At 50.9% G+C, this 13,338-nt stretch overlaps 2 protein-coding genes across 2 annotated transcripts in view; both read left to right on the top strand.

Annotated features, from left to right (window-relative positions):
• The first annotated feature begins 2,558 nt into the window (after positions 1-2,558).
• LOC144603168 (E3 ubiquitin-protein ligase TRIM39-like) lies at positions 2,559-7,378 on the top strand. Its single transcript, XM_078416335.1, has 6 exons — positions 2,559-2,966; positions 3,057-3,152; positions 3,958-4,191; positions 4,853-4,875; positions 4,963-5,081; positions 6,769-7,378. The coding sequence occupies exons 1-6, from the start codon at positions 2,559-2,561 to the stop codon at positions 7,302-7,304; spliced, it is 1,416 nt and encodes a 471-aa protein (XP_078272461.1). The 3' UTR covers positions 7,305-7,378.
• A 4,905-nt stretch (positions 7,379-12,283) lies between these two features.
• The window catches only part of LOC144603172 (zinc-binding protein A33-like), a 51,115-nt gene continuing 50,060 nt past the window's right edge, over positions 12,284-13,338 (top strand). The window contains exons 1-2 of the mRNA XM_078416340.1: positions 12,284-12,700; positions 12,791-12,877. Coding sequence (XP_078272466.1) covers positions 12,284-12,700; positions 12,791-12,877 — 504 coding nt within the window. The remainder of the gene's footprint in view (positions 12,701-12,790; positions 12,878-13,338) is intronic.

The following is a 13,338-nucleotide window of genomic DNA, read 5'->3' on the forward strand; positions in this document are numbered from 1 at the left end:
GAAATTCAAGTTCTGAAAGTGAAATTCTGTAAAGGCTCGTTCTTTTTTTACGCACGATTTAATAGACGGGAAGCCAATCGTCCATCAAGCCCGAGGATCACGAGTGGAAACATGAAACATCCATGTCCCTCCATAGATGCTGCCTCACCCGTTGAGTCGACCGGATTTATTTATGTTTTGAGATTTCAGCAACTCCTGGCTCTTGTGAGTCAACTCTCTGCCGCCACTCACTATATTCCCATCAGCCCCACTGCTTGCACTAATTTCTCGCACTCGTACCATCACCCCCCCCCCCCTCACCCTACCCTATTCCCCCTTGCCACCACCCCCACACTAACCTACGCTGGGGTCACATCAAGCAGCCGGTTCACGGAGAGCCCCTCACGCCCTCGGGAAGTGGCAGGAAACCGGAGCACCCGCGGGAAAAGCACGCGGTGACGGGTTGATTGAACAAAGTCCACACAGGCAGAACCGGAGGCCAGGATCGAACCCTGGTCATTGGATCTCGCTGGCGGCAGCTGTAATCACTGGAACACCCCGCCAGCCACGGCAGCGTTTGTGATGGGGCAGTGCAGTGAATTTGTCGACTAAACCAGTTAAATAATTATCGATTTATATTCCAAATATGTGATTTTCTTCACAGAATGACCAAAAGTCTCTGTGAGTGAGGCCACCATCATTACTCGGCGGCCCTACGGATCACGGAGAACACGGGGGCAGAACATAAACACCGGAGGGTGTGAAACCCCCGCCCACCAAACCCGCCCGCCTCCCACCACCCCCCCCACCCCCCCCCCACCCCCCACCCCCACCCACCTTCCCCTCCCACCACTCTTCCCTGACCCCCACTTTCCCCCTTCCTTCCCACACCCACTCTCTCTTCCCCCCACCACCCCCGCTGCCCACTCCTCAGTCCCACTCTCCCTCCCACCCCCACTCTCTGCTCCTCCCACCCTCCCCTCTTCTCTGAGCCCCACTGTTCCCCTTACACCCACCCCACTCTCTCTTCCCCCAACCACCCCCTCCCCCGCTGTTCCCCTCCCCAGTCCCACTCTCCCTCCCACCTCCCCCCCAATCTCCCACCCACCCTCCCCCCCCACTCTCTCCTCCCCCACCCCCAATCTCCCTCACCCTCCCTTGACCCTACTCTCTCCTCCCCCACCCCCCCCCATTCTCTCGTCCCTCAGCCTCACTCTCCCCCAACCCCCCCTTCCCCACCACGATAGATAGACAGACAGACAGACAGACAGACAGACAGACAGACAGACAGATAGATAGATAGATAGATAGATAGATAGATAGATAGATAGATAGATAGATAGATAGATAGATAGATAGATAGATAGATAGATAGATGGATAGATGTATAGATGGATAGATGGATAGATGGATAGATAGATAGATAGATAGATAGATAGATAGATAGATAGATAGATAGATAGATAGATAGATAGATAGATAGATAGATAGATAGATAGATAGATAGATAGATAGATGGATGGACGGATGGACGAATGGACGGAAGGACGGACGGACGGACGGACGGATGGATGGATGCCCCCCCTGACATCAGTCCGAAGAAGGGTCTCGACCCGAAACGTCTCCCATTCCTTTTTTCCTGAGATGCTGCCTGACCTGCTGAGTTACTCCAGGACTTTGTGAATAAATACCTTCGATTTGTACCAGCATCTGCAGTTATATTCTTACGACAGACAGACAGACAGATAAACTGCCCTGGCCTGTCTTACCAACTTGCATCACCTTTATCCGAGTCAAATAAATCAGCCGTTAATCCGCCCATTGGCCCAGTTCATGGAAATCTTGCTCCATCCCAGATGAATGGATTCACTCTCCAAAACGTCACCATAGAAACGGCGAAACGTAGAAAATAATTGCACGAGTAGGCCATTCGGCCTTTTGACGAATCTCTGACGATGTGAGGCACCAACTCTACCGCTAACACCCCTTAATCTTTTGAACATTGTTTTTCAGTTGTCCTTTCTACAAATTGGCGACTGCATTTCCTACACCTTCAACAGTGGCAGGTTTTCAGTGACAGGGAGGTGGTGGTTGAGAGGAACCTGTGAACCACTTGCCCTGTGGTTGACAGCGGGGGAACCCCCCACCCCACCATTGCTGGCGCCGCAGGTGCATATGTCCAATTTCTTAAAAGTGGTCGCCATGATTGTGGCCCTCGGGTCCTATGCCTGACGAACCTCTGAGACCGGATGGAAGTCTCGTTCCATCTTGATCCCGGGCTGTGAACGGAGATGCGGGCGGCGGGTTCCACTGCCCAACGGGTGCAACGCCTCCTCAGTTACACCTCCTTAGCGCTGGTCCCTGTCCCTTTCTGTCCCGCCTTAGACAATCCCAGAGCAATCTCTCCGCTTTCGTCTATATTCAGGCCGGTTTAATGTCTAACTGACCCCTCCCTCGAGTGATTAGTTGGAAGTGGCCAGGACACCTTCACACTGAACACTTGCAGCCAAATAAGGTCATTGCCGGAGACGGCAGCGCGCGCAGTGGAAAACACTGAACCAGGAAGAGGCGGAGTTACAATGGCTGCGAAAGACCAGGTCGAGAGTTTAACCGAGGAGGCAGTTTGCCCCATCTGCATGGATTTCTTCACCGATCCGGTGGCACTGGAGTGTGGCCACTACTTCTGCCGCCCCTGTATCACACAGAGATGGGACCGGGAGGAGAGAAACTCCTGCCCGGAATGTAGAGAGGAGTTTGAAGAACGCACCCTCAGGGTTAGTCGGGCCTTGGCGAGACTGGCTGAGAAAGCTCGAAAACTGAGCCTGAATCGGACAAAGGGAAGTAAACTTCACTGCGAGAAGCATCAGGAAGAACTGAAGCTGTTTTGTGAAACGGACAAGACACTGATCTGTATGGTCTGTGCAGCTGCGCGGGAACACACGTCTCACAGCTTCATGCTGATAGAAGAAGCTGTTGAAATCTACAAGGTAAAAGCAAACCGATTCTGATCACTTCATGGTGTCACGTCTTGTTTATTTTCTGACAATTTTATTCTCTGATTTAAAACCCTACCCCAGGCTCAGGTGAAATCTACCTTCGAATCTCTCAGAAGGAAAGAATCAGAGATCTGGCGAACGGAGGAGGAACAGAAAGAGAGCTTTTCTGAAGTTCAGGTTTGTACTGTCGATTTAATGTTCTTGTGTACATTTCATCCCTGCGATGTGTGTAATAATTTGGCACCTCTATAGAGCTCAGTAGTCGAGGGCCAAAACTCTTGGGAGAGGTTGAGCAACCAAGGACTTTACTCCCTGGAGCGCAGTAGTCTGAAGAATGGGTTGTGGCAGGTGTATAATATCACGAAACGGAATGATAAGTTGGATGGTCAGGAGGATCGGGAAAGTGAGGGTATAGGTTTTAGGTGAGAGGGAAAAGATTTCAAACGAACATGAAGGACAAATTTGGTAGTGTGTGCATGGAAAGAGCTGCCAGATGAGGTCGTTGAGTCAGGTACCATAAGAACATTTAAAAGGTATTTGAACAAATTCGTGGAGAGAAAAGGTTTTGACTATTTGGACCAAATGCGGACAGGTGGAAATAGTGCAAATGGGGCTTCTTGGTCGGTATGGCCCCTTGCTGTATGACTCTGTGAAGTCTGACATTCTAAGTGGTGCTGCTGTCTGCTAGTTCTGGTGACCTGGTTCTGTCCAGTGAGGGTTAATGGAGAAATTAAATGGAACAGGTTGCAGAGAATTGAATTGGGGAAATCGGAATGATGTGCTTGCACATAGCTTTCACAAAATATTTCACAATTATCATGACGAGCTCTTTAATTGCCAAGGTAATGAAAGCTATGGTTAAATACATGTAAATGGGATTTGTGTAGATATATATGAAGCCCAGCATGGACATGATGGACCAAATGGCATATTCTGTGCTCAGAATGATATAACATATATATTATCATCTTTCATCTGACAGGAAGAGTCACACAAACTTCAATCGCAGATCACATCCCAGTTTGCTGAACTGCACCAGATTCTCACTGAGAAAGAGCAATGCTTACTGGGAGAGATCCAGGAGGAAGAGAAGACGATTGTAAAAACAATGGAGAAAAATCTTCAAGAGATTCAAGAGAATTTAAAGTCCATTCAGGAGGAACTCTCAAAGTTACAGGAACAGATAGATCACAAGGACGGCGTGATATTTCTGAAGGTGAGGGGTTACACTACAGTTTGGTGAGGTGAAAGTGCACAGGCACAAAATGGTGGGTTAAATTTTCTGAAATAAATGCCGAATTTACCAGTAATTCAGAACTGGGTCAATATTCTGTCTGTTCCAACTACTCACCACATCCGACAACAATGCCCCAAATTCCAGGAATCCTCATGTATTCATCCCACTTCAACTTAAATTTATCTGCAATATTGTCTTCAGGCCGTCCTGTGAGTTCCACTTTCTCTTTACTGCATTTCTTATGGGATTTATCAAAAGGTCATCTTACATTTCAGCTTTGATTTTTGTTCCCCCCACAAGTAGTGATAGTATTTCCATCCCCCACCCATTTAAATCCGACGCTGATCCTAAAATATTCCATCCCATTTTCTCTTGACATCTTCTCCAGGTAAAATCCCACGACCTGCCCGGTCTGACACGTAGGTTGCATGATCGCGCCTATTTTCATCAACATTCCTAATGCTTTGCCCCGTGTTCGATGTCTCTACCAGAATATCCACTTCCTGTCTGTGTGGCACAGGCAAAGAGTTTGGAAATGGGAATTTTCAGTTGGGTTTTTTGTAGCAATTTGGCGAAATACCCGCTGTCGGGATCGTGACGATCCATCTGTCTATTGACATTTGTGTTTTATTTATTTCAGGAGGTAGCTGGTCGCAAGACAAGGTAGGACATACTTTTGACTGAAACAATGTATGTTTTAAAAGAACAGCTCAAATGTTCTGTTTATAACCAGCTGTTAAACATTTGCAGGTTCAGTGATGAAGCCAAACCAATGTTGGTGGTCGGTGGCAAGTTGCCGAATGAAAAGCTTGATCGCACCTTTTTCTACAACATGGCATTGAGAGAAACATGTGATATCATCAAGCGAGGTAAAACTGATATCTATTAACAACTCTTTGTGTGAAGAAAACTACGTTATCCAGAATTGATATCCCCGCATGAAAATAATGTTTTGATGATCCAGCCTAGATCTTGTTGCAAACTTTGACAGACTTCCTCACAAACCATAATATTTCTCATTCTCCACAAACGTACTATACACACCTCTTACATTCACATCCAGATCACGAAAACATAAAATAAACAGCAATGGTTGCAGCACCGATCTGTGATACACACCACCAGTAACAGACATCCAGGCAGAAAAATCATCCTTCTACCGCTACCTTCTACCTCCAACCACCAAGCCAATTATGGCTCCATTTTACCAACTTGTCTTGGATCCCACCTGCCTTCGCTTTCTGGACCAGCCTTACATGCGGAACATTGTCAAGTCCCTCAGTGAAGTTCATATATTGGTTCACAATAAGATCAGAGTGTTCTTGGTTACACAGACGCATCAAATCCACCCTCCAATAAATAAAGCAAGTAACCAGTAGCAGATTGCCTCACCCACCCAGTACACTCCCATTCAATGTGATCACGGTAACTCCACCCCATATCTCTACCTCCTCTTTAACCATCTCCAATTACCCCTCATCTTCCAATCTGCCTCTCCCTCAGCATCTACCCGCAAGATAGACAATAGACAATAGGTGCAGGAGTAGGCCATTCGGCCCTTCGAGCCAGCACCGCCATTCTATGTGATCATGGCTGATCATTCTTAATCAGTACCCCGTTCCTGCCTTCTCCCCTTACCCCCTGACTCCGCTATACTTAAGAGCTCTATCTAGCTCGCTCTTGAATGCATTCAGAGAATTGGCCTCCACTGCCTTCTGAGGCAGAGAATTCCACAGATTCACAACTCTCTGACTGAAAAAGTTTTTCCTCATTTCCGTTCTAAATGGCCTACCCCTTATTCTTAAACTGTGGCCCCTGGTTCTGGACTCCCCCAACATTGGGAACATGTTTCCTGCCTCTAACGTGTCCAACCCCTTAATAATCTTATACGTTTCGATAAGATCCCCTCTCATCCTTCTAAATTCCAGTGCATACAAGCCTAGTCGCTCCAGTCTTTCAACATATGACAGTCCCGCCATTCTGGGAATTAACCTAGTAAACCTACGCTGCACGCCCTCAATAGCAAGAATATCCTTCCTCAAATTTGGAGACCAAAACTGCACACAGTACTCCAGGTGCGGTCTCACTAGGGCCCTGTACAACTGCAGAAGGACCTCTTTGCTCCTATACTCAACTCCTCTTGTCATGAAGGCCAACATTCCATTGGCTTTCGTCACTGCCTGCTGTACCTGCATGCTTCCTTTCAGTGACTGATGCACAAGGACACCCAGATATTTGACTACCCGCCGTATCTCCATCCCCACCCGCAATCTCTCGTTCATCCTCACTTTTCGCATTCGTTCTCCCCCTCCGCATGCACCACCCCCTCCCGTTCCCGCTAACGCGCGGATTTTCTCATCTACTGCCCGGTTAAAAACGTCGGTAAAGATGTCTGTTGTCCACCCGATGTGGTTGTGGGTGAAACCCCGGGCAGGGTTTCAGTTGTCCGCCGCCTGTGCCTGAGGCCGAGCGGCCTCTGCCCCGGTCCCGGGGCCGCGCTGCCCGAGTCTCCCCCCGACCCCCGGGGACTCTCTGATTCTCTGCTTCTCCCCCCAGTCTCCGTCACCCTGGATGTGGAAACAGCGCATCCGCGGCTCGAGGTGTCTGAGGATCGGAAGAGGGTGAGATGGACCGGGACCCGGAGGAGTCTCCCTGACACCGGGAAGAGGTTTACAGACAGTGTGTGTGTGCTGGGATCGGAGGGATTCACATCGGGGAGACATTACTGGGAGGTGGAGGTGGCGGGGAGTCAGCACTGGGGTCTGGGAGTCGCCGCAGAGTCTTTGGAGAGGAAGAAACGGGTCACACCGACCCCGGAGACTGGAGTCTGGAGCATCAGGCGGTGGTGGGGTGACGAGTTTGATGCACTCACCTCCCCTCCATCCCGTCTCCCCGCCCGTCCCATCCCCGGGAGGGTGAGAGTTTATCTCAGTTACGAGTCCGGGACAGTTTCATTTTACGACGCGGACACCAAGTCCCATCTCCACACCTTCGGTGGGAATAAATTCACGGAGAAACTTTACCCTTTCTTCGGGCCTTGGGCACCAAACCAGTGGCTGAGAATCTGCTCCGGTTCCGCTCCGGGTGTGTAAAAGGGTCGGGTCCCGGGACCGGCGTCAGGAGCGGGGCTCAGGGGCTGTGGGGCAGAAACCCGATGGACAACAGGTCGGTGCTGAACGGCTCCCATTTAATCCCCAAAATTCCGCGTTGTAAAAACCCCAGTGAGCGCGGAAATAAAACCAGGGTGAAATAAACTGCAACTGAAATCAGAGCTGTCGATCCGTTCATTTTAACTCGTTAACCGCGTCCGTCAACGGAACAGAAATTACTTTTGTGAAAATATAAAGATTGAAACAATCGCCCTTCCCGCGGGTTCAGCAGCGGCCGCGGGCGGCGGGTCATGAGCTCCGCCCCCCCCCCCCCCCCGGGTTCTTAAGATTGTAGTTCGACGTCGATACATATATCATTTTTCATTTAGTCGCCGCCAGACCCCTCCCTCGCCTCTCCCTCATTTACATCAAGTCTGTATCGCTGCTGCTTCCTGCTTTTGTTCACCGCATTAAGTTCATAAGTGGTAGGGGTAGAATTAGGCCATTCGGCCCACCGTCTACTCCGCCATTCAATCATGGCTGATCTATCTCTCCCTCCTAACCCCATTCTCCTGCCATCTACCCGTAATCTCTGACACCCGTACTAATCAAGAATCTCCAGCATTTTGTTACTCCAGCATTTTGTGAATAAATCGATTTGTACCAGCATCTGCAGTTATTTTCTTATAAATCAAGAATCTATCTGTCTCTGCCTTAAATATATCAACTGACTTGTGGGCTCCACAGCCTTTTGTGGCAAAGAATTCCACCGATTCACCACCCGCTGACGAAAGAAGTTCCTCCTCATGTTCTTCCTAAAAGAACGTATTTTAATTCTGAGGCTATGACCTCTAGTCCTAGACTCTCCCACTAGTGGAAACATCCTCTCCACATCCACTCTATCCAAGCCTTTCACTATTCTGTATGTTTCAATGAGGTCCCCCCTCATTCTTCTAAACTCCAGCGAACATAGTCCCAGTGCCGCCAAACGCTCATCATATGTTAACTTGCTCCTTCCTGGTAGTATAAGAAAATAACTGCAGATGCTGGTACAAATCGAAGGTATTTATTCACAAAATGCTGGAGTATCCCAGCAGGTCAGGCAGCATTTCGGGAGAGAAGGAATGGTCGCCCATTCCTTCTCGCCCGAGATGCTGCCTGACCTGCTGAGTTACTCCAGCATTTTGTAAATAAATAATCATTCCTAGGATCATTCTTGTAAACCTCCTCTGGATCCTCTCCAGAGCCAGCACATCCTTCCTCAGATATGGTGCCAAGAATTGTTCATGATATTTGAAATGCGGCCAGACCAGCGCCTCATAGAACCTCAGCATTTAACGCTTCATCTCCCTCACCTCTCTCTCAGGCACATCATGTCTGTATCGGCACTGCTTCCTGCTCTCGTTCACCCCATTAACGCTTCACCTCCCTCACTGCCAGTTTCCCACCAGCTCCTACTTTCCTCTGCTCGAGCCCCGACTCTTCCCTTCGCGTTCTCGCCGTCTCTGTCTCCGTTTCAGCGAATACTTTGTAACTCTATCGGTGCAGTTTGTGTAGCGACTCTTTGCATACTTGTGCATGCAAATCCAAGAATCCCACTGTGACATGTTACATGTGATAATAAAGTGTCAATCAATCATTCATTCATTCGTTTATTCAATCATTCATTCATTCATTCATTCGCTGACAACAACATGGTGGTATTGGTTTCGTTTGGTTTATGATTTCACGTGCACCGAGGTACAGTGAAAATCTTTGCCTGCGTGCTGTCCATTCAAATCATACTGTACACGAGCACAATCTAGATGTACCAAGTCATACCCGCGGCCGCGCGGTTCAAGGGGAAATTCAAGTTCTGAAAGTGAAATTCTGTAAAGGTTCGTTCTTTTTTACGCACGATTTTAAAGACGAGAAGCCAATCGTCCATCAAGCCTGAGGATCACGAGTGGAAACGTGAAACATCCATGTCCCTCCACAGATGTTGCCACACCCGTTGAGTCGAGCGGATTTTTAAAATTTTGTTCCAGATTCCAGCAAATCCTGGCTCTTGTGAATCAACTCTCTGCCGCCACTCACTGTATTCCCATTAGCCCCACTGCCTGCACTCATTTCTCGCACTCGTACCATCACCCCCCCCTCCCCCCTCACTCTACCCTATTCCTCCTTGCCTCCACCCCCACACTAACCGACGCTGGGGTCACATCAAGCTGGGGTCACATCACGAACCTATTAATATACAATACTGTAAGTGGGTATGAGTTTAGAGGGTGTACAGGGAAGGGGAGAGGGTGTGACAGAGGAGCCCTGGATCTAAAGCCCCTCCTGTATTTGTGTAGCACCCTCAACCCCCTACTCAATCCCCCTTATCCCCCCTCCCCAACCCCACTCTCCCATCTTCCCTGACCCCCACCGCCCCCTTCCCCCCCCCACCCACACTCTCTCATCCACCCACCACCCCCCTCTCCCCCACCCCTGCTGTCCCCTTCCCCCACCCCTCCTCCCCACTCCCACTCTTCCCTCCTCCCCACCCCGTTCTCCCTCCCACCCCCACTCTCCCCCACCCCCATTAACCACCACCCCCCTTTCCCCCACTCAATCCTTCCCCCACCCCCCATTCTCTCCCCTCCTCCCCCACTGTCCCCCTCCCCAGTCCCACTCTCCCTCCACCCCTACTCTCTGCTCCCCCCTCCCCCTCCCCTCCATTCTCTCCTCCCCCACCCCCCTTTTCCCCACTCTCTCCTCCCCCATACCCTCCCCACCCCCATATTCTCTCCTCCCCAGCCCCACTCTCACTCTCCCCAACCCTTCTCTCCTCCACCCCGCTCTCTCCTTCCCCCACCGTCACCCCCCTCCTACCCCCACCCTCCACCACCCCCATTCTCACTGTCCCCCTCCCCCCACTCTCCCCTCTTCCCCACCCCAAACTCTTCCCTGACCCCAACTGTCCCCTTCCCCCCACCCCCACTCACTCTTCCCCCCACCACCACCCCTCCTCCCCGACTGTCCCCTTCCCCAGTCCCACTCCCTCCCACCCCTACTCTCTGCTCCTCCCCTCCCCCCATTCTCTCCTCCCTCAACCCCACTCTCTCTCTCCCCTATGCCCTCTCTCCTCCTCCCCCACCTCCCGCTCCTCTCCTCCCCCATCCTTAGCCCCTCCTACCCCACCCCTCCCCTCCACACACTCGCCCCACCCCCATTCTCACTGTCCCCCTCCCCCCCACCCCCACTGTCCCCTCTTCCCCACACCACTGTCCCATTCCCCCCTCTCTTCCCACCACCACCCCCCTTCCCCCACACACCCTCTCGTTCCCCAGCATCCCCCTCCTGCCACACCCCCTCCTCCCCCTTTCACTGTCACTGTCCCCTTCCCCCACCCACCTTCCCCTCCCACCACTCTTCCCTGACCTCCACTTACCCCCTTCCTTCCCACACCCACTCTCTCTTCCCCCCACCACCCCCGCTGCCCACTCCTCAGTCCCACTCTCCCTCCCACCCCCACTCTCTGCTCCTCCCACCCTCCCCTCCCACTCTCCCCTCCTCCCACCCTCCCCTCCCACTCTCCCCTCTTCTCTGAGCCCCACTGTTCCCCTTACACCCACCCCACTCTCTCTTCCCCCAACCACCCCTCCCCCGCTGTTCCCCTCCCCAGTCCCACTCTCCCTCCCACCTCCCCCCACTCTCCCACACACCCTCCCCCCCACTCTCTCCTCCCCCACCCCCAATCTCCCTCCTCCCCCACCCCCAATCTCCCTCACCCCCCTTGACCCTACTCTCTCCACACCCACCCCCCCATTCTCTCGTCCCTCAGCCTCACTCTCCCCCACCCCCCCTTCCCCACCACGATAGATAGATAGATAGATAGATAGATAGATAGATAGATAGATAGATAGATAGATAGATAGATAGATAGATAGATAGATAGATAGATAGATAGATAGATAGATAGATAGATAGATGGATGGATGGATGGATGGATGGACGGACGGACGGACGGACGGTCCCCCCCTGACATCAGTCCGAAGAAGGGTCTCGACCCGAAACGTCTCCCATTCATTTTCTCCTGAGATGCTGCCTGACCTGCTGAGTTACTCCAGGACTTTGTGAATAAATACCTTCGATTTGTACCAGCATCTGCAGTTATATTCTTACGACAGACAGACAGACAGATAAACTGCCCTGGCCTGTCTTACCAACTTGCATCACCTTTATCCGAGTCAAATAAATCAGCCGTTAATCCGCCCATTGGCCCAGTTCATGGAAATCTTGCTCCATCCCAGATGAATGGATTCACTCTCCAAAACGTCACCATAGAAACGGCGAAACGTAGAAAATAATTGCACGAGTAGGCCATTCGGCCTTTTGACGAATCTCTGACGATGTGAGGCAGCAACTCGTCTTTTGAACGTTGTTTTTGAGTTGTCCTTTCTGCAAATTGGCGACTGCATTTCCTACACCTTCAACAGTGGCAGGTTTTCAGTGACAGGGAGGTGGTGGTTGAGAGGAACCCGTGAACCACTTGCCCTGTGGTTGACAGCGGGGGAACCCCCCACCCCGCCCCTTGTTGGCGCCGCAGGTGCATATGTCCAATTTCTTAAAAGTGGTCGCCATGATTGTGGCCCTCGGGTCCTATGTCAGACGACCCTCTGAGACCGGGTAGAATTCTCGTTCCATCCTGATCCCGGGCTGTGAACGGAGATGCGGGCGGCGGGTTCCACTGCCCAACGGGTGCAACGCCTCCTCAGTTACACCTCCTTAGCGCTGGTCCCTGTCCCTTTCTGTCCCGCCTTAGACAATCCCAGGGCAATCTCTCCGCTTTCATTTATATTCAGGCCGGTTTAATGTCGAAGTGACCCCTCCCTCGAGTGATTAGTTGGAAGTGGCCAGGACACCTTCACACTGAACACTTGCAGCCAAATAGGTCATTGCCGGAGACGGCAGCGTGCGCAGTGGAAAACACTGAACCAGGAAGAGGCGGAGTTACAATGGCTGCGAAAGACCAGGTTGAGAGTTTAACCGAGGAGGCAGTTTGTCCCATCTGCCTGGATTTCTTCACCGATCCGGTGTCACTGGAGTGTGGGCACTACTTCTGCCGCTCCTGTATCACACAGAGTTGGGACAGGGAGGAGAGAAACTCCTGCCCGGAATGTAGAGAGGTGTTTACAGACCGCACCCTCAGGGTGAGTCGGGCCTTGGCGAGACTGGCTGAGAAAGCTCGAACACTGACCCTGAATCGGACAGAGAAGGAAAGTAAACCTCACTGCGAGAAACATCAGGAAGAACTGAAGCTGTTTTGTGAAACGGACAAGAAGCTGATCTGTGTGATTTGTGCAGCTGGGCGGGAACACAAGTCTCACAGCTTCATGCCGGTAGATGAAGCTGTTGAAATCTACAAGGTAAAAGCAAATCGTTTTTGATCACATCATTGTGTATTCTATTATTTATTGTCTGACATGTTTATTCTCTGATCTGAACCCCAACCCCTGGATCAGGTGAAATCTTCCGAATATCTCACAGAAAAGAAATCAGAGATCGAGAAAATTGAGCAGAAACAAAAACGGAGCATTTCAGGAGTTCAGGTGAGGCTTTGTCTTATGATTTAATGTTTTATGTGTAGATTTAATCCCTGTGTCACGTGTAATAAGTGGGCACCTGCATAGAGCTCAGTGGTTGAGGGCCCGAGCTATTGGGAGAGGTTGGGCAGGCAAGGACTTTACTAATGGGAGCGCAGGAGTCTGAATAATGATCAATTGCACGTGTATAATATCATGAAATGAAATGTTCGGGTGAATACTCAGTCTTTTATCCTGAGTAGGGCGTCGAGAGTGCGAGGGCATGGGTTTAAGGTGAGAGGGAACAGTTAATAGAACATTAAGGGCAACTTTGGTAGTGGGTATATGGAACGAGCTGCCAGAGGAGGTAGTTGAGTCAGGCACCATAACAATAGACAATAGGTGCAAGAGTAGGTCATTCGGCCATTCGATCCAGCACCGCCATTCAATGTGATCATGGCTGATCATTCTCAATCAGTACCCCGTTC

Source organism: Rhinoraja longicauda, chromosome 19, assembly GCF_053455715.1.
Source record: "Rhinoraja longicauda isolate Sanriku21f chromosome 19, sRhiLon1.1, whole genome shotgun sequence".
NCBI lineage: Eukaryota > Metazoa > Chordata > Chondrichthyes > Rajiformes > Arhynchobatidae > Rhinoraja > Rhinoraja longicauda.